The sequence below is a fragment of the Phoenix dactylifera genome, chromosome 17, assembly GCF_051530095.1.
Source record: "Phoenix dactylifera cultivar Ajwa chromosome 17, Ajwa_hap1_PhDact_Kaust_v1.1, whole genome shotgun sequence".
NCBI classification, from domain to species: domain Eukaryota; kingdom Viridiplantae; phylum Streptophyta; class Magnoliopsida; order Arecales; family Arecaceae; genus Phoenix; species Phoenix dactylifera.
This window is the reverse complement of record NC_143206.1, coordinates 18,196,876-18,217,949: the sequence shown is the minus strand read 5'-3', so window position 1 is coordinate 18,217,949 and position 21,074 is coordinate 18,196,876. Positions and strand designations below refer to the sequence as shown.

The 21,074-nt window shown below is 36.3% G+C and overlaps 1 protein-coding gene across 5 annotated transcripts; it reads left to right on the top strand.

Annotated features, from left to right (window-relative positions):
* The first annotated feature begins 656 nt into the window (after window positions 1-656).
* LOC103721900 (E3 UFM1-protein ligase-like protein) lies at window positions 657-20,612 on the top strand. 5 transcript variants are annotated; one of them, XM_088713508.2, is made up of 21 exons: window positions 684-972; window positions 1,399-1,710; window positions 3,585-3,851; window positions 3,936-3,983; window positions 5,412-5,477; window positions 5,622-5,725; window positions 6,606-6,662; window positions 8,743-8,836; window positions 8,909-8,965; window positions 11,892-12,342; window positions 12,445-12,599; window positions 12,734-12,799; window positions 12,877-12,945; window positions 13,586-13,678; window positions 13,873-13,938; window positions 16,908-16,954; window positions 17,040-17,103; window positions 18,537-18,614; window positions 18,703-18,765; window positions 19,216-19,308; window positions 20,214-20,612. In XM_088713508.2, exons 1-21 carry the CDS (start codon window positions 799-801, stop codon window positions 20,313-20,315), a joined length of 2,526 nt encoding a protein of 841 aa, XP_088569634.2. In that variant the 5' UTR covers window positions 684-798; the 3' UTR covers window positions 20,316-20,612. The 5 variants fall into 5 exon arrangements, with proteins under 5 accessions (XP_008810500.3, XP_088569634.2, XP_038988992.2 ...); XM_088713509.2 differs by having other exon boundaries at window positions 710-959; XM_008812278.6 differs by lacking the exon at window positions 6,606-6,662 and having other exon boundaries at window positions 657-972.
* The last annotated feature ends 462 nt before the right edge of the window (window positions 20,613-21,074 follow it).

Sequence of the window (21,074 nt, the reverse complement as noted above, 5' to 3'; positions counted from 1 at the left end):
AAAGTCACTATCTCCACCGCCATTTTCATAACTATTTATAATACTATATTATAATAATAAGCCATATTATTATATTATAATATTATCATTATATATATTATTATATTTATAATAAAAATATTTAAAAAATAGTATATTAGACTAAAATGTCTAAATATATCATTTATAAAATTTAAAAAAATTAATAATATTTTTTGATAGTATAAATAGATAGACAATTGAAAGTGTGATGTAGTATCACCCATTATCATTTTCTAATATCAAAGTGCTATTTTAGTTTAATTATTAAATAGATGTGAAAGTTTCATAGCATTTTAAAAATATAATTATCAAATAATTTTTTATTATTTACCAAAAAAATTAAATTTTACTAAGAAAAACTTTGTTTCTGAAAGCTTTACAAACAAAAGCTTCGTTACCTACGGAAAGCCGGAAATGGCAGACAGGCCGAGGTGAACCTTGGAGCGAAAAAGAATTGGGTGTCATCAGTGGTTGGTTTAGGGGAGACTTATATATGATATTACACACAATCAAGGGGTTTATATGTAAAAAGGCATACACTAAGTTTTGGACTAACATCGGCAACAGCAACACCGACATCCGTTCAAACTTAACACAATCAATTTTTTATGGCCCCTTCGGTTGTAAATTGCGGCAAGCGAACGCGAGGCTTCTCGCATTATAAAGAGAGGGGTCTTATTGTGAGATTAGAAGAAAGAACGTAAACCCTCCTGGTTTCCATCCTCTCCTTCTCTCTCTGTTGCTGGCCTTGGTGCGGGATCCGATCGATCCATCGAGATGGACGCGGAGCTGCTCGAACTCCAGCGGCAGTTCGAGCTGGCGCAGCAGGTCAAGTCCAGCGTCCGCCTCTCCGAGAGGAACGTCGTCGAGTTGGTCAACAAGCTCCAGGAGCTCCGCTTCATCGATTTCGACCTCCTCCACACCGTCTCGGGCAAGGAGTACATCACCACCGTAACCCCTTCCCTCCCTTCCTCTTTCTCGAGGGTTTCCTTTTCTTTTAGGGTTCCTACGACAATATTTTTGCCAGATAACTAATTGCAATTCAATTATGTAAAAAAGATTTCCTTTAATTTCCCCTCGGAATCATGTTTTATTTATCGGACCAGAAATCTCAAATTCAATTTCTTTCTTTTTCATTCATCTTGTTTTCTTTCGGAACTGATTAGGAAAAAAGAACAAATCTTGATAGGTTTCGTGGCTTCCCTCCTCCTTCGATACTACCAGTTATCCCAAATTCGATTCAAATCACGCGGGAGATTCCCCCCTCTCCCGTAATCTTGCATTCTTTTGGGGCCAAATAGGAAAAAGAACGATTCTTGATAGCTTTCAGCGCTTGATCCTCTCACTGTGATTGATAACTTGGTGTTTTTGTAACAGGATCAGTTGAGGCTGGAGATGGAGGTGGAGGTTAAGAAGTCTGGTCGTGTATCTGTAATTGATCTCTCTGATGCTATTGGAGTTGATCTGTACCATGTGGAGAGGCAAGCCCAGAAGATAGTATCAGATGATGCGCGTCTAATGTTGGTTAATGGGGAGATTATTTCGCAGTCTTACTGGGATTCCGTGGCGGAGGAAATAAATGAGAAGTTGCAGGAGTGTAGTCAGATCTCTTTGGCTGAGATTGCTGCCCAGTTGCATATTGGCTCGGAGTTGGTGGTGTCTGTTCTGGAGCCCCGTCTTGGAACACTTGTGAGTGAACTTTATAATTTTGCCTGATATTTTTTTTCTCATTTTCTTCTTGATATTGATTATATTATGCTAATGTTTTTTTTTATATATGATGATATTTAAGCATGCAAGATAATATTATGATCAACCAGAAATCTCATATTAAACAGGAGAATCGGTTGCATCAATTGCATGGCTTGGTGTTAACAGATACATAGCTTTGGACTTTTCCCCCCCTTTTTCTGTAAGAAAGATGAGAAAGCCCTTGAAGAAAATGTCAGGGAAAAGTTTGTTGGATCTGAATGCTGTTTTATTTATCTTTTCTTATATTGTTAAGATAATAAAGTTTTATTAATTGTATATGTGTTGGAAGTAATACAAATTAAAATGGTTTTATTCGCAACACAAACTTAAAAAGCATGATGATTTGGGACAAATAACAAAAGTTGGAAACTGTAATTTAGGCAATGAAAGGGGTGGGTTATTTGTTGCTGCTGTAACTGTAAGTTGCTTATAAGTATGAGAAGTTGTCCTTTTCAGTTTTATCTTTTGTTGGGAGAAAATTTGATCTTAACCTTGCAAAAGAATAATAAAAAAGAGGACCATAGAAGCAAATCTGGTTAATATAAAAAACAATTAATTTTCAAACAACCGTCGCTGATGTACATATTTTGATAAGAAGCTAAGGTTCATTGGACAGGAGGACAAGTTGTCATCATTCTTATAAGTGAAGTAAGTAATTCCCATGTGGTACAAGAATAATGGTTGAAGGCAAGTCATTTTTCTTGACACAATTCTCACTGCCTGTTGCAGGGCTATGATTTATCTGGCTGTGATGCAATTGTTATTCTATATATGTCTAAACTCATTTCAAGCTCGAAGATAAGTCAGAAGCAATCCCATTTTATTGGTTATTATATTGAAGATGAAAGTTGGAATTGTGCATGGTGGAATTTAAGCAGAACATGTTGGCAACTGCAAAAGCTTATTTGAACTATGAGTGTCCTAAATATCGCTGTGCAGTTGGCTGAATAGCGGCAACATGGTAGAAGGTCAAGTCGCTATGCTTACGTTTTCTCATCTTGTTCAAATGCTTTGATTTTAGCTGTTGATGCTCGGCAATCTCTTGGTTTCATCTGTGTGTGTGTCATGCGCACGCACGTGCGTGTGCATGTGTGGGCGGGTGGCGGAAAAGTGCGTGTGCGCGCGGATGTGCGCTTGTGTGTGCATGGCGCGCGCATGTGTGCATGTGTGTGTGTATGCGCGCGCGCATGTGTGTGCATGTGCGTGTGTGCGTGGGTGTGCGTGGGTGCAGGTGTGCATGCGTGTGCCTCTATGTGGGGGTGTGAGTGGGTGCGTGCGCGTGCATGTGCGGGCGGGTGGCGGGCTGGTGCGTGCGTGTGTGGGCGTGCACTTGCATGTGCGTGTGTGTGTGGGTGCATGTGCATGCGTGTGCCTCTATGTGTGGGTGTGTGGGTGCGGGTGTGCATGCGTGTGCCTCTATGTGTGGGTGTGTTTGTGCGCGCACACACTCACACATGTTACTGTTGATGAACAAGAACATAGAGTGAGAAATTGGGATGACCCTTGGTCTTGGTATTCTTTCTTTTACAAAATTGTTATGACCTTGTGTCTTGGTATTCTTTCTTTTACAAGATTGTTAATTCATGATTGTTAATATCTTTAGGTTGTTCCTCATTATTGTGTCTCCATGAGGATTTTCTTTTTAAGATGTATGTATATATATATATATTGTGTGTGTGTGTTGGGGGGGAGACAGTTTATCACAATTGTATGTGTGATATATTTCCTTCTGTTATATGTTGCCCTGAATATACTCCTTCCTTCCCAAATTCTAGCAGCATATGCCAACTAGTTCTTTATCCTCTGCCTAGGTAAAAGGAAGACTAGAAGGTGGACAGTTGTATACTCCAGCATATGTTTCACGTATTACTGCCATGGTTCGTGGTGCTGCAAGGGGTCTCACGGTTCCGATGAACTTACCAGCTGTTTGGAATTCCTTGCAGCAACTACTGCAAGATATAGATGGTGCTAATGGCGTGTCTGTTGAAGGTGTATTTTTTCAGTCCTTATTTAATGGGCTACTGAAGGAGGGGGACATTCTTGGGTCACTTCGTGCAGGAGTGCAATGGACACCAGCTGTAAGCCTTTTCTTCTTTCCTGTGAATACACTTTTTCCTTACCGTATTTTCTTCTTATCCATAATAATTTTTATTGAATTTTAGGTTTTCGCCCATGCTCAAAGGGAAAGTGTGGATTCTTTCTTTTCACAGGTTTGAGGCATCTGCGGCTCTTGTCTTGTTATTTATTTATCTGCCGATCTTTTTGTGTGTAATGTGGGCACTTCATCCTTTTTTATGGTAAAGTACCGAAGAATTTTTTTGTATTTGTTAAAATGCATCTAATTTTAGTGAAAAAAATCTGGCTATGAAATTGACAAATGAAATTGGCAGCATGGCTTTGTGTTAGCGTTGCCTGGAAAATCCACATTATTTCCAATTCATATTATTTAGATATTTACTTTGTGTAAATGCACCATTGTTAAATCAGATTTTTACTGCTTTGGGTGTATGAGATATATTTTTACAAAGATTATTATTAGTTTAGGTTTTTGGGTGAACATTGTATGTTCATAATATAAGAAGTTTGGCTTCTTTGATTTCTGATTTGCCTAATTTTGTAACAAGACAACTAAACCATGCTAGACATTATGGGTTATGCGTGCATGGAAGCTAGATAGCAGTATAGCTGATTGTTAACCTTAGATTTCCATAGTTGCTGTAATTTGAATGATTAATTTCTTCTTTTAATTGCTGAAATGTGGGATTTAGATGTTTGATATCCCTTTTTGCTGCATTGCCCACAAGGTTTCATGGTAAGCCTTTCTCTTTCGCAAAGCTGTCTCAGGTTGGAAACTGATACAAACATAGACAGGTCGAGAGCTGGTTCTGAAACATTTCTATAATTTGAATCTTTCTCAATTCATAAAGCATACCCCATATGGATGGAACAAGGCCTGTCTTCATTTGTTTGGTATTTAGGGGCAGTTGGAGTTTTGTTATAGTTCTTTAATTTCCATGACATATTTGATGTTAATTCGATAATAAAATGTTCATATGGACTGTTAGGGGCCTAAGTTGGAGATCCGTTATCAACTATATTTGCGGCCAGCTGAAGTTAAGGATGGTTTGTTGATAGGTGGAGTCAAAGTAGATATTGTCCTACAGCCACTTCGTGGAGTCAAAGTAGATATTGTCCTACAGCCACATCTATAGCCAACAAGCCTTACTTATATATGTGGGGCCCAATTCATGCTTTTGAACTCAAGTCACTCATACCTCATACCATTCTTCTTAAAAATTATTTGCCTTTAATTAAGTAATATCTTTGAAATATTCGTATGACCAGTAACAACCACTTCTTCGATCAAATAACTCATTGTTGATTAACTGCATGAATTGAGTACATGGCCAATAGTTGATCTTCCATCTGTTAGATGCAGAAAATATTTACAATTCTTTTATAGGATCTAATGAATACTCTGGTTAACATGTCATATCGTGTTTATGTGCCAGTAAATCTCTGTAAGTATATTAGAGCATCTTTTGTTTTGTGGGAGAATTTATTGTATATGGAACAATGCATAAATTTACTCAGAGATCTAATGGATTTCTTTTTTTTAACAATCTTTTGGATTACAGAATTCATACATCAGCTATGAAGTTCTTCACAAGCTTGCGATGCCTCAGCCTAAACAGTACTTGCAGGTATTTGAAAAGCTTACAATTGTTGCTTCTTCCTGTCATAATATATTATTCTAGAACCAGATTGAGAAAAACCTTCGTTATTATTTATTAGATGCATCTTTGCGATGCTCTTGTAATCCATTGTGTTTATGCACTCCAATGTAGTCCAGGTATCCTGAAGGCATTGCACTAGATGGTGTTTTCGTTCACCCTTCATTGGTTGAAATGTTGGATGCTGCTATAGAGGATGCTGTTGAGCATGGGAACTGGTAAGGATCGTAATTAACATTGGAATGGTGACCTTCAAGGAATGTGATACGGTCGGCATGCTTACCGACTGTACTGTACTATATCGGTACCGAATCGGTATACGGTATAGAGGGCGTCTTGAGTGTCGGTATGCTCAACCGGCTCCTGTACCGTACGTAGCAATACAATAATATATTGGTACTGGTACGGGGCCTGCTACGAAGACAGCATACCTTTGTTTACTTTTCTTTTGAATTAAATATATTTGGTGTTACATAAATGGTACATGATGTCTCTTTTCTCTGTTCAAGATGGTTTTGCACCAAAGTAGCTTGGCATATCCGATAGCATAATTCTATCCCTTATGGGCTCTTTATGAGTAGCATAAAGTATGTAATACTTAATGATGATTGCTCAGTATATTTCAAACAAAGAACAAGAAGCAAACTTCATCTGCTTAAATGTCATCAGAACATCAGTATATTTCTATCTCTTCGTTTGTCACAATAGTATAGGAAACTCATCATGAGAGGTTGGTCTCCTTTGACAATCTTCATCATCATATTTTATCATCGTGGTAGCATCGAGGGAATGATTTCACATGATGTTTGCATTCTAACTATTTTTCTGATGGATTTATTGAGACAAAGTTGAGGATTTTGCACTGTCTGCCAGTCATTCAGCCCTTCAGAACTGTTGTAATAATTCTGTGTTCTTTTACGTTTTAGATCCATAAGTGTATAATTTTGAATGACTGTTTTTTTTTAAAACTAACCAAAATTGTTGATTAGCTCAACCCTGATCCTCTGTTTCTTCAATTTTGCTGGGAATAATTCTTTTTTCTTATGCATAGTTTGATTACATTCAAATCTTATTGTTGGTTCTGGTCGTTCTTTGCAGCACTAGGGTGTCATGTAGGATTAATTGGGCCAGACTGTTCTTTTTCATGCACTTTAGGTTCTCTCTGATCCATTAATCTTTGGTGTATAACTTCATATGGCATGCTATCCTTGTTTGTACCCATTTCTTGTTGTTTTCCCTGTATATCTTGGTTATTTAGCATTTGGGTGCTTGGCTTTTCTTCTCTTGATTCTTAGAGATTCTTTTCTTAAATCCTCTGTATCTTTACTTTTTGTGCATCCTTTTGGTCATCCTGTTCTCTCCCAAATATTGAATACCAAAACTTTCTCCTCGAGCTGAGCTTATGACCAGTAACATGCTTCAAGTTGGCAAAGGAAACAACCTTTATCTTTATACATCAAAGTCTGTTGCAAATTTCAATTAAATTAGTTTATTTTCATATTTGATGTGGTATCCCCTTATCACATCATTTTGTCTACATGTATCAGGTACCAGTTGGCCTGCCTTCCTGCCTGAAATCTTGTTTATGCATATCCTTAGTTCAAGCTAGGTTGCTCATTTTCAGTTCATCCCTGGTTTATAAGGGGTCTCATCTCTAATAATTAGTCTTACATGTACATGCATTGGTCATAGATGGAAACCAGGCTTGGGACTAGACTGAAATTAATGGAGTCTAAATCAACAATGACTTGACCTACTGGGCTGAAAGGTCGCTTTAGACTGATGGTGATTAGTTAGATGCAGCACTAAAAGTCATATGGCATTTTAATCATCTGATCCTAGAGGTACACAAATTAACTATCTTTAGTATTATTTGATTCCATCCAAAGTCCTTATGCTTGTATAATGGAAACATTCGACCAAAGAATTACACCAAATAACAATTGATAGCAATTTACCAGTTAACAAACTTTTTAAATATTTTTGGAATGTTCTGAAAACCAGTTTCTTATATCACTGGAAATTCATTTATTGTCAATCAAGTGGTAATCTATATCAGTCAAGGTTTTGTTTCTCTGAACCTGTAGTCAAAACATGAAAGGCTGTAGTTGATTAGATAGATATGTACATCTGACCATTTTATATTTGCTGGGAGTTCTACCAACAGGCCAAATATGACTGCAGGCTCCATAAATTAATAATGCCAAAGAAACAACCTAACTGCACATTCATTCTGACTAAGAGAATCAATATTCTTAGCCATCTGATTCACTTACCCTTGAAAACAAAGGAGACAATATATTTAAAAAAAGAAAAAGGCACTATAGATGGTTTGCTCATATCTGAACACATGAGGTGTACAGAAACAGAAGAACTAGGAATAGGATCATGTAAGATACATTTTCAGGGATGAAACAGGATTATTGTATGAGAGGAGTGAGATGTTTTTTCCCACTTAAATCGTAACAAGAATTTTTGGACAGTTTCATAAGTGTTAAATAAGAAAAAAAATTCAATCTTCATTGTGATTAGATGTTTCTATTTCTCATTTTTGTAAAAGATTTAGGTGTGTGATTTTATCCAGTCATCTTGAGTTCTTAACCATTACTATAATCATCAAGCCCTATCCAACTATCTGTGATTGGCATGGATCTAGTCATCTTGCCACAACCCCAATGTATCTGCACATTCTGATCCAAAGCTTCCTTGAACTCGTTTGAGGTTGCAGCAACCTTCCTTATTTTAGATCTTCGCAAGCACTAACAGTCAGAGATAACCACATGCAACTGAATTTTTGTTTCGTTTTACCAGTATGTTGTGTTAATGCATGCCTATTCTGTGTATGATATTGTGAGTGGAGTTAGTGGGGCTTGATGTTGTTATCCACCTAAACTGTGGTACATCTGTGATGCATATTAGGCAGAATGGATGTATCTCACATTTGCCATATAGTGTCAAGTTGGTATAATGTGTCACTGTTAATATATAAAATTTGCTAGATCTACTAGTAAAACTAGTCGACTTTTCCCAATCTGGCAAGAGTATTGGTTTTTCTTTGTTGAGGTTCATCACACACCAATGGCTTAAGTATAAGTTCACAGTCTTGTATTGAAATTCGTTTCTTTGTTCAAAGTTTGTGCTATTGAAGCTATTTAAAAGCATAAATAAGGTTCTATCATGTTCAATTTTTTCCTATATTCATAATGGAAGTATAAAACATTTACTTTTGTTGCAGGATAGATATCCTTTCAGTTCTACCAGCATATATTGGAGGGCAGGATGTCTCTAAGATTTTGTCACTTTGTCCATCTGTTCAGAGAGCCGTTAAGGTTGGTGTCTTTAATGCTGTTTGACTTTCATAATGATGCTATTTGTTGATTATTCTACATCTTGTTTTTCAGTCTTCAAAAGCAGTAATACTGGGAGAATCCTGCCTTCTTAGCAGTATCTATGTTAAGGTGAGGTTATAAAGCCTGCTAGTTGTGATATCATTTTATATTGAATATTGCTATCTAGCTACATTATGAGTCAAACTGTTTATGTATTATCATCTTCTAGATGTTGGAAGTAATTTTCTTCATTAGCATACTCCGACATGATTTTGTTCATGTTTGTACTTGTTCTGTATGTTTTAATGCATGTATGCTTGCTATTACTTGGACTGCAATATATACATATTTCTAGGTATGCAATATTTTTCTTGCTACTTTCATTTACCTTTCATTTGGAAGTGAAATATATAATTGTATGAAGCATCTAATATGGCAACTGTTTCACATATATGTGCAGTGCTTTTTCTTCCTCTGCTAATATCTGGTCAAATTTCCTGATAGTTTGACATAATTTTTTTGTCACTGTAGCTATTTTATATGTCTGTACTTCTTTTTAAACCTGGACTAGTTAATGTATCAGAAAAATGGCATTGTGCAATAGAGTTGTGTTTACCTACTTACTGCTGCATATGCATTCTATCGTGATATCAGAACACCAAGTAGAGTTCTTTGTCTTTCAACTGCAATAAGACTGTTGCTTGTTCATTTTAAGTTCTTTCTTTACATTTATCAACTCTTCCTTTTGTCCTGGATATCTGCTCCAAGTAGTTGCAGCAGCACTTCCTAATTGGAACTTCCATGTGTTGACATGTCTGGACACTTTGACATGTGGAGAAACATTCTATATAATATATTTCATGTTCCTGTTAACTGATTTGTAGTTCAGTAACCTCTGACCACCCTTGCCTCCATTACCCATGGGCTTTTGGGTTCGTACTTTAACCTTGAAAACAATAAAAATATATAATGTTTGTTTTACAGAATCTGGAGCAGGTCCAGTCATGTGGCTGGTGAGCATGTGATGATAAACCATGTGATGAAGGGCGTAGTGTCTGTTGGCCAAAAGATTTTTATTTTTTTATTTTTATTTTTTTTATATCATGTCTTTGACATCCAAAGGAGTAGCTGGACTATGTCTAGGTCTGGTTGATCAAAGGTCATCTTCAATTTTGCGGAACGGATGCACATTGGCAAAAGCTATTGATAAAGGCTGATTTAAGGTTAATATTTACACACTGACAAGAATGTATAAAATGCAAGCTAAGGTGAATTAAGCTAATAACACAGTAGAGGAGTTTTAGGTCTTTGATACATCATCACAGAGGAAAAGCCAGGTCTATGACAATCTTAGTTTTATAATCCATGACAGAATGAAGGAAGTAATGGTTATCTCTGGGTTGATGGGGTATTTTTTCGATTCTGTTGTTCATCAAAGTTCTTTCAATTTAGGATGTTTGATAATTGGACATCACTTGAGGTGGTTTTAGAGTTGGATATGGTTTTAACTCTGAGAAGCAATTGATATTGCCATGATAGGCTAAGGTTTGTTTAGGGTGAGTCAATAATGATTGGGTTCACTCCAGCTGATGTTAGCTCTCAATAGAAAGCTTGGAGGTTGTGTTTTAAAATAGATCAAAAATTGATCGTTTTGAACAGTTCTTTTTAAATTTTATTTTCTGGTACTCAGTGCCACTTTTTCATCCATCTTTTCTCAGTATATGTTAGTCATCAATGATATATCATGTTACTACCAATTAATGTATGCTCATTTGGAGCTGGAGTTGATTTAAATAAGATCTAGACTGCTTAATTATCTTTGAATCTCTGAAGAAACTTATAGAAGTCAGTAGAGAGCGGGACCTGCTACAGATACACATTGCTCAGGTAGGTGAAATTAGATTACAAATGTCAAATTTATCTCCACTTTTACTATGGAGAAGCCTGTTGTTTTCCACTGTGGATTGCAGATGTATCCTTACCTCCTTGCTGTCATTGCAGGACCACTTCTTGCTTGACTAGTTGTCATGCAGAGCTGCCCTTTATTTTACAAGCTTTGCTATTATTTTCTGCAGTCCTCTGTTTCATATTATTGCATTGGAATGATTTAATGTAGCAAAGATTATTTCTGGAAAAAATTGAAAGAGAGGAGAGTAACGTTGGTACAGATAATGAAATTAGATGCAACCTTTTGACAGACATCCTTATGACTGGGCAACATTTTGTGGCTTTATAGTGGAAAGGAGGCATGGTTTCAACTTTCAGGAATTTGCATACTATATATTGGCATCCTAAATCATCTAGAACTAGTGTTTTATAGACTTGAATGCATATGGAAGCATGCACGCACTTGTATCAATTAAGGGAATTTGACATGTGATCCTTTATTTGACTGCTGTTTTACATATAGCTCTCATTTAGCATTTTATGTTCAGTCCACAGTCAGGCTTTTTGTTTTGCACACCATCATGCCTGTTTCTGTACATAGTCACTCCTGCTTTGCATGCCCTTATACATGGGCCTGATATTACAAAGTGGAGACTCGAAGCAGGGATGGGAGTTAATTGTTCAGTCAACAGGGAATTCAACATAAAATGTAGTCAATCCAGGTTAGGAACTCCAATTTTCCACTATTAATCAATTCTAAATGCTATATGTTATCGAATGAAATTATTTAAAACAACTGTGAAGAGCTGAAAACATGAATAACATTGACCTATCATTGCATATCATATAAAAATTAACCAAGAGGATACCAGTTATTGGCACTATATGACTAATGTCACCCAATAATCAAAGCAACAGACATAAGAACAAATGATACTTACAAAAAGAAACACCATTTTACTCTCTACAAATGCTCACTTCTGAGAGAGTCAATTCCATTTTCTCTAATATAAGCTTATGGAGGCATATTGATATTCAAACTGCAACTGATATTTCAGATATATTGATGACAATTAAAAATATTAATGCCTTTTACTTTCTGAAGAATCTTTCTAGATTTGTTATTAAATTGCGACTCTTATGCTTGCCATACCCATTTATTGAGTAGGATATGTTTCATCAAATGGAGAAAGAGTTGGATACACTTAGTTACACAAGTCCTGCTGGTCGAGGGTTATCCAATGATTTGCGTTCAGCCAATGAACCCAAGGTAGGTCTCAGTTCTCGTCAGTACTCTGAGTCAGAAGAAATTGGTGACAATTTAGGCAGCAGTAAAAGTGTTTCTGAAAAAGGATCAAAGAAGAAACGAGGAAGACACTCAGGTCCTGCAAAGGCGGGAACATTTGAAAATGAACTTGATAACCAGGAAAGTCTTCCTACTAAAGTTAAGAAAAACCAGCGGAAACACAAGGATGCAAGTTCTTTGGATACTTCTGGTGCAAAATCTGGCATTAAGAAAGGTTCAGATAAGGTGAAAGAGGATAATTTGAATATTATATCTGAAGAATGGATAGTGCAGAGGATATTGACACTTGCCCCAGATCTGGGAGAATTGGGAGGTTTGAACAACTCATTGCTATTGCTGTCTGCTTTATCATCTACTCATGAATGTATGAGCATCTACTTCATATCTGTTTTTACTGATAAAATTGGTTTATTAGATCCTGAGGATCCTGATGCATTGGTGAGACATTTGTCCTCTTATTTGAGGCCTATGCTGCTTGAGTCGTGGACAAAAAGAAGAAACACATTGCTATTGGAGAATGCTGCAAGGAGGAGGCAGTTGCTTGATAATCTGCAGAAGCAGCTAGATGAGGTTCGCTTCTCATTTTTTTCTTGTTCTGTTACAATAAATTTTGTTATTGCGTCCAACTTCTGGAACAATCATATTACAGATGCAGTTTTCCTTTATGCTAATTTTTATTTTGCTGGCATTTATGTGGTTTACAGGCGTTCTTGGATATGCAGCTGCATGAGAAAGCACTTGATCTTTTTGAGGATGATCCTTCAACCTCCGTAAGTTCCATCAGTTGTTCATGTTGTGGTCATACTCATTTTTGATGATACAATTGATTAATATTATGTATTCCCAGGTTATTTTACACAAGCATCTGCTCAAAACAATGGCTGCTTCCATTGTTGACAAGCTTCTGTTAACCCTGGTAAAGTTCTTGGGGGTCACCTGAAAACACTGTATTGTCTTGCAACTGCTATTATTTGCCTTGATCCAGAAAGCAAATATCTATTTTGGACTTAATGTGATCTCAAACCTGTGTCTGCATTTGTTAGCTTGTGCTCAAATCCAAGGACTTACTCTTAGCTATTGAATGAAGCAAATCAAGAGAGTCAGTTATCCTGTTTGCTATCTTATTTCATTTCTTTTGCATTTTCTGTCAATTTTTTTTGTTCAGTATACATTATAAATTTTTAAAATCTTATCAAGATGGTTTTTCGAGGAAAAGGGATGGAGACCCACCCATACTATGAACACCCAGATCCAGATTTTTGAGGATGCGCCAACCCATGCAGCGGGGTGTGACCAATGCACCATCCTGGAATTGAACCCATTACTCTCTGATTTCTATCTTGTTAAACTCTTGGAATGTTCTGAGACCATGAATATGAAAATTTTTTAGTCATGCATTGAAGTTTTTGGTTTAAGGGCCTTTACCTGAATCTTAGTTATATGACCAAGAGTAGTATTATTTCATCAGTTCTGCAAAGGCAACAAGATCTCGCTGGTTTATTTCTTATATTTAGATTTTTTGGGTTATTTTGATGCCTAACTGGTAAATTTTTCAGGACATGGATAACAAATTGAAGAATGGAATAGAAATTGAAGATCGTCAAAACCTGGAATCTTTGCCACTGAGTTCTGTAGACCGTACATCTCTGGTCTGAGACAATTTCCCTCTAACATTATTATTTTCAGCATTTCACATTTTTGGAGTTTTCCAGCATTTTGAAGTTCTATCAGTTTCTGGTTGTCATGTTGGGTGTATCTGCATGTGTTTTAACTGTTCAAATTGTTTTGTTTCTCCACCTTGGTTGCAAACTGTTGTTGAAGTGTTTTTCCCCCTTTTAAATAGGCAAAAGGTTTGCCTGATTCTCTGTCAATTAAGGCTCAGGCTGCGGTTGAAGCATTGGAGGGAAAGGTTAGTTCTTGACTAATGTTCAGAGAAGTTTTGATCTTGTCAGATTTCAGATTACTATTGTTTGGAATTTAGAGCTTGAGTTTGCACAAACAAATAATTTTGAATGAGGAAAGTTTCATTGTTTGGAACAATAATGTTTTTGCTTAATGAAAATTTAAGAAAATTGCTGTTATTTACCATCAATCTGGAGACGCTATTACGCTTCTGAAACTAACAAGATTAATTTATGTATCAACTCAGTTCTCTAATTAAATCCTGCATTTAATAACTTCTGGTGTAGGCATGTGGTTCTTGTACACATGAATCATCCACTATAAATGATAATGAATGCAATCAAGATGCAATATTATTTTTATGTAAATTACAGTTCTTTTTCACCAATGCAGTTTATGCACCTTGGGCAGCAACTGCATTTCTAATCTTCTAGCAACCATGTTTATATTTATTTTGCTTTATGAAATAAAGATTTGGGTTATAAGATGATTGCACATGCTATTGAAACTTTCATTTTGGACAAATTTCTGCATATTGTGACACCATCATCTAATAGAAAGGCTTAGTTCTGGAGTCCCCATAGTCCATACTCTTTACCCATAATTCAAAAGGTCTCTGCTGTACTTCTCATTTCCTTTCCAAAGTGCTGCCTTTCACTATTACTTAGACTTTCCCAATCTTCACTTCACTTGGTCATATCATCTCTTATGTTTTTTTTCCCCATCATGTTATCATTTATTGGCAAAATTGTATCCTTCCTGCTTGTTTTACCTTAAAAATTAGTTCATATTTGACTTAAATACTATCCTATTTTTGATCACCAATGGATATGGGTAAATCTCATATTTGATGATTCCACTCATCTATGAAGCGTCATAAGTTTCACATAGCTATTTTTTGGCCTTTTATTTTATTATTTTTCCTCTGGTGTCTATTTCCTTCTTGACTACATACCTTAATTTTGCCCCCTTACGTACATTAGAGCGACTCTGGTTTTCCTTGCTCTTACTTTTTTAGCATGACATGATAGAAATGCCTCACAAGTTAAAAATATCATCGTCAAACAAGTGGGTCAACTCTGGCCTAGTTAACCTTCAGAGCAGATATCAAAATATCTCTGGCATATTTACCTTTGCTGGCATCTTCGTGGTGCTGGTTATTTCCTCTCCTTCATCCAAGTAGTCATATGACGTGGGTTGCCTATGTGGCTCACAACATGTAGGAGAAACACGATTTGGAGTTGGAATTTTTCATTTCATAGTATGTCACTCATTGCTTCCTGAATCATCCACCCTAGTGCAAGACGTTTTCCCAAAGCATCGCAAAGGTTTGTTTAGAAGTCTCTGGACGATATGATCAATCATAACAAATGTATGGATGTGTGTGTGTTTATGTAGGTACACAGGCATATATTTTATGTATGTGTACATACATCCATCCATCCATGCATATGTACAAAGAATGTGTGTGAGCACGCGAGAGAGAGAGAGATGTATTTGTCTATATAGACACACATACACATAGCGCACTTGTGTATGTGTATATTGATGTATGTATGTATATGTACGGTTACAAATATGCATATGTATCTGTTTGCATGTATATGCATGCATGTGTATATACATGCACATATGTGTGTATAGGTATATGTGAGTGTACATGCTCACACTTCTGTACATTTGCTCACCAAATGCCAATTCTCCAATACCTAACAAGATCATTAAATTACATGTCACTTGCATATTTAATTTCTATTTATAATCTTAAAGTCATTTACAGCCCATTCTTAGGACTCAATTTCATTTTCGGGTTCATAGCCTAATTCAATTTCTGGTTCAGGCCCATGGCCCAATTCAATTTCTGGTTCTGGTCTAAGCTAATTTCTGGTTCGGATTTGATTCCATTTCTGGTTCAGGTCTGGGTCCATTGCATACTGGTTCAGGTTTGACCCAATTTCTGGTTCAGGTCTGGGTCAATTGCATACTGGCTCAGATCTGACCCAATTTTTGGTTCAGGTCTGGGTCAATTGCATATTGGTTCAGTTAATTCTGGGTTAAAAATTATTTAGCTCGGACCAGGGCCCAGCCCGGCTTCAGGCTTCTAAATCCAAATCTCTTTGAAGCCCGCCCCGGAATTAGGCCCATTTCGGCCCACTGAACTCTTCATTTTATTTTTATTTTTCTTTTTCTCCTCCTTTTCTTTTCTTTCTTTTTCATATAGTTCATATATTTACACAATGTGTATGTACACACATAGACATACGTATAAATTTTTAGACATTTATATCTTTATCTGCATGTGTATGTGTGTACATATGTTTGTACATATGTGTGTAAGAGATACTGTACAAATGCCACCTAGATTTGAACCCAAAACATCCCCCGCTGCATGCTCTGAGGAGAGGGGTGTGCCAACCAAAAGAACAAGGTTCTGCTGCATCACAAAAATATATTATATCATTCCCTTATCGGAGAAATAAACATGGCATATATCTGAATGAGAAAGATTAAAGGCTCAGAGATCTATATACAGCTTCCTTAGACATTGAAGAAAAGGTTGTTGCATATTGTAAGAGGAAGTGGACATTGTATATGCTATTAATGATTTCTTGTCCTTAAGTATCTACAAAGCTTTCCCTCATCAATGTAAAGAGAAAGGTGAGAGCGAGCAGCCTTAGTGTAAAGTGCTTGTGTTCGTAAAGAATACTGACCATTTGTTTCTTGGACTTTGGTTCATTAAAGGTTTTGTTATAATGATGCAACATTTGTGATATCAACAGTTAAGGATTGATTACTTGGGGGGGTGGGGCTGTGCTATTCATAATTAAGATTTCTATGCAACAATTTCATCCTTGTGCTTTTATCACTAAAACTTGTTTTGAATATGACAATATTACACATGCACCTTCACAACATTTTTATTTTAGTAACTTCCAGACATCTGTTTTAATGTTCTGTTTGCTTTGATTATGGCAGCGAGTGGATGCATTCATGACTGCATTCAGAGCTCTAGCAGAGGAAAGGTAATAGCAATTCAATGTAGTTTGTCAAAGATACTGAGCATCTATTATCACCTTGGATCTTAAGTACTCTTGTGTCATTATGCAGCGGATTGCTATTGAAGAAGCTTGATAAAAAATTAGAAAGGACAATGTTGCATTCTTATCGTAAGGTATGCTTGTGTACCTGTTCAGATCTAGCAAATGGTCTGTTTTTATTTACTATCTTGCAAACAGCCTTATTAAGTAGTCCTACTCATCTACTGATTAATATGTGCTCTGTGCATTGCGCATGTGTTTGAATGTGAACATATATACTTACTATTTTGTAAGTTTCGTGTGGTATGTTTTATATGCATGCATAAACTATTGTAGTTACTAGCTTTCAAATTTTTGTTGCTATATAGGGAAGTATGTGGAGGTAAAAAAAATACTTGATACAGTAGTGAGAATTGAATGGTAGAAGTTTTTCCTGTTACGTGGCAAACAGTGCAAGAAAACATGTGAAAATGCAAACGAAACACATGGAGAATCACCATCTGGTGGGATACAAGAAAGATGTTGACAGTAGTCTCCCTGATTTTCTCACATGTAAAAGCACATTTGCTGGTTTGTTTTCCTATAAATTTTTAGCAGTTTCCTTGGCCTCTCTCTTGCACCACCCCAGTTTTGGAAAACCAAATTGCATCCATTTCCTAAATATGTTCTTGGGGAGTCACATATTTGATGGATAATTTGTTTCTCGGCAGTAACTGTCAAAAAGTAGTACCTATTGTTACAAATATACATGTTGTATTCACAGACATCTCAAAGTGGTTATGATGATTTTGGATTTGTCTTGACTTGTTATAAGACAACCTAAGCACGGGCTCTATTAGTGCTGATAACACAATTATGCTTTCTGAAACTCAGTATCTAGCTTTTCTTTTACAACTAAGAGATGGTTGCATCTTGCGTGGATAATCATGGGATGACTGGAAGACACCCAAAATTGGACATGCATATAGATGTTGAATCCTCTGTCTGGAACTTGTTAGTCATGTTTTGATGGTTGGATGGGCTATCTGTTAGTTATGCTTTCTGAAACTCAGTATCTAGCTTTTCCTTTACAACAGAGATGGTTGCATCTTGCATGGATAATCATGGGATAACTGGCAGACAACCAAAATTGAACATGCATGTAGATGTTGAATCCTCTGTCTATAACTTGTTGGTCATGTTGTTAGCTAGATTTTTCCTTTCCCTTCCACCATCTGCCATTGAATTTGCTGCTCTTCTGCTAGACTTGGTAGATATTTTCTCTCTAGTAGTGTGGTCATAATTCTAGTGTCTGCTGACATTTTCTATGTAAATTATTTTAGCAGTTGCTATTTGTTCATGACCTACAAATTTATTTGCATTTTGATCATTGTATATGGCTACATCTCGTTTCAATCAATGTTTCATGTGGTGCCATGCTTTTATTCGTATATATAATTCTGATGCTTCTGAGAGGACCCTTGTCTGCATCCTGTATCTGTTTATTTTCATTTGGCGACATGCTTTTTGGTATTGGTGGTCTGTAATGCTTCTGGAATGGATGCTTATCATGGTGGTGTGACTTTAGGACTTGACATCACAAGTTTCTTCAGAAACTGATCCAATCAAACTTTTGCCAAAGGTTGTTGCTCTACTATATTTGCAGGTCAGTTGGGTATAAATGCTTTTGTCTTTCCATTCCTCATTCTTGTGCAATTTAGGTTGAATACCTTTTATACAAAATATCTTTCTAGGTATATAACAAGGCTCTTCAAGCACCTGGAAGGGCCATTTCTGCTGCTGTTACTCGATTGAAGGTATGTATTCCAAGAGACGCTTCCAATTTTATTAAACAAAATAGATCTTTGATGCCTCACACCTTAAGGAAAGGCTCTGAGGCTTTATGAAACAAGGTCTGTTACACAGGGAGGCTCATGAATTCACACAACTCAACCTCAAGTTACTTGTCATGTAGGAGGCACACAAGCCAGTTTTGATTATTTCCAAAATAAGTTATTCACCAAATTGAGTCCAGCCCTATTTGAGACCTAAACTTGCTGCATGCCATGAAATTTCTCTGTTTTTGCTCAATCTCGGGGGTTTAGATAATATATGATGCTTGCCAATTTAAATTACAATTAATGCTTGATGTACTTGAACAAGCAAGTTTATTATTTAGAGATAGATTTATTGTATACTTACACTTCTCTGTTGGGCAGATCCAATTGATTCTTTATACTTACAGGAACTTGTTTGAATCAATGCAGGATAAATTGCCAGATTCAACATATAAGAACTTGATGGATTATCATGGTGCTACAGTTACTCTTCTAGCATTACAATCTGCCGCAACTGAAGATGTGAGTAAAGGCACAGACAATGCATGCAATTGTCTTGATGCTCACCGTCTATATTACTTTATTTCGTTTCTGCATTTGAGTTTTCCTTTGCTTCTTCTGAGTTGTCTATCCTTGTATAAAACAAATAGAACAATCCATTTGTTAAAATAATTTCTATCCTTAGTGGATTGCTGTTGGACATTTGGTTTTCATGTGTTATTAGATTCTTTTTTCAAGATTTATCATATAATATTAAATTTTATCTTATAATATCTGTTCGTTTTTTAATCTAATGCAACATGTGTGCATTTTCTACAATTTATAAACTGCAAGGATGTAATATTCAATAATTACTCTTTTAACAATATTTTTTGGATTGTTGTCAGTATGGTTGAGTTAGAGACTATTTCATGCACAATGAAAACATTCTAAGAATAGTATTGCTGTTGTTAGGCCTTCCATTTCTGAATGCAGACTATGCCATCCATGAATTAATTGTTCATTGGTCCATCCATTCTCTTTTCCGACACAAAAAACCTACAATTGTTTCATGATCATACATAATTTTGTTCCACCCTTTTCCCCTTAGGTTATAGTCTTTTCATTTTCTACCAACAACCTGTATTCTGTACTAGGCATGACATGTTTTTTTCCTCCCATAATACTACTCTAAGCAGATCTAATCACTGCTGAAGGTATTTTTTCATGTGGTATGTACTCTCATGTCAGGCGAATGTCCTGTTTGAATTTCATCTCTGGTGAAGTTTAAGGTCTACTCTATTATCCATAATACTATTAGAGTTTTTGCAGCTAATATCATATAGCAACTTTGATTCCCTTGGGGGGTGTTCGGGGTTTGGTCTACTTAAATATTTATTTTAGGACACTTATTTTGATGTGTCACATCTGCTTGTTCTGCCATGCAGGAAGAAGACTGTACATCTGACAGGATTCTTAGCAAAAAAGAGTTGTTAGAGAGTAAGATGCCAGAACTGAAAGCGATGGTATTGGGTACCACAAGCACCTGAGGTATAGAACTTCCGAAGCAAAAACAACTGCAGATACGTTTATATGGACACAATGACCCATTTTTTCAACCACTCTAAAAACATATTTGACACAATTGTGGAGACTGTATTGGAATATGTATACTGGAGCACTTGTTCTTGGATGATCCACTTAATCCGATCATCCATGTATAATCGAGTGCACGGATGACCGTGGACTCTGGAAGATTATGTTCCAAAGTCTGGTTGAAGTGTGGTTCCTGAGAATCTGGGTCCTTCATTTGTAGTATTGATCGAAAATGCATGAAGCTTGTTTTATTTCTTGGACTCCAAATAATAGTCAGTTTTGTGTGCCATTGTTAAACCAACTGCAAAAAGTGGATGAGCTAGATTGTTTCATAATAATTTTTTAGTTAAACCTTGGTAGAGTCACTGAAGGTTGGTATTGGGTTCTAGTGCCTCCGTCACCTGATTTTTGGCCAGACATTTTTCTGTCCCAGTTCTAAAAAGAAAGAAGTCGTACATGTTGGGCTGATTGGTCGGGCGAAGTTTTACTTAAGTTGTTTCATAGAAAATTCGAATTGAATGAATTTCAGAAAGAGGTTTGACATATTAATCCTTTCTCCCAAGAACATTTAATAATAATAATAATAAAAATCTCCAGTGTCCCAACTTAAAAACAGGCTTTAAGTTGGATCAGATGTCCAGATCGGCTAAAAATATGATTTCATAAACTTAAGTTGAATTGCTTGCTTGTCCACCATCATTGCAAGTTTGAAA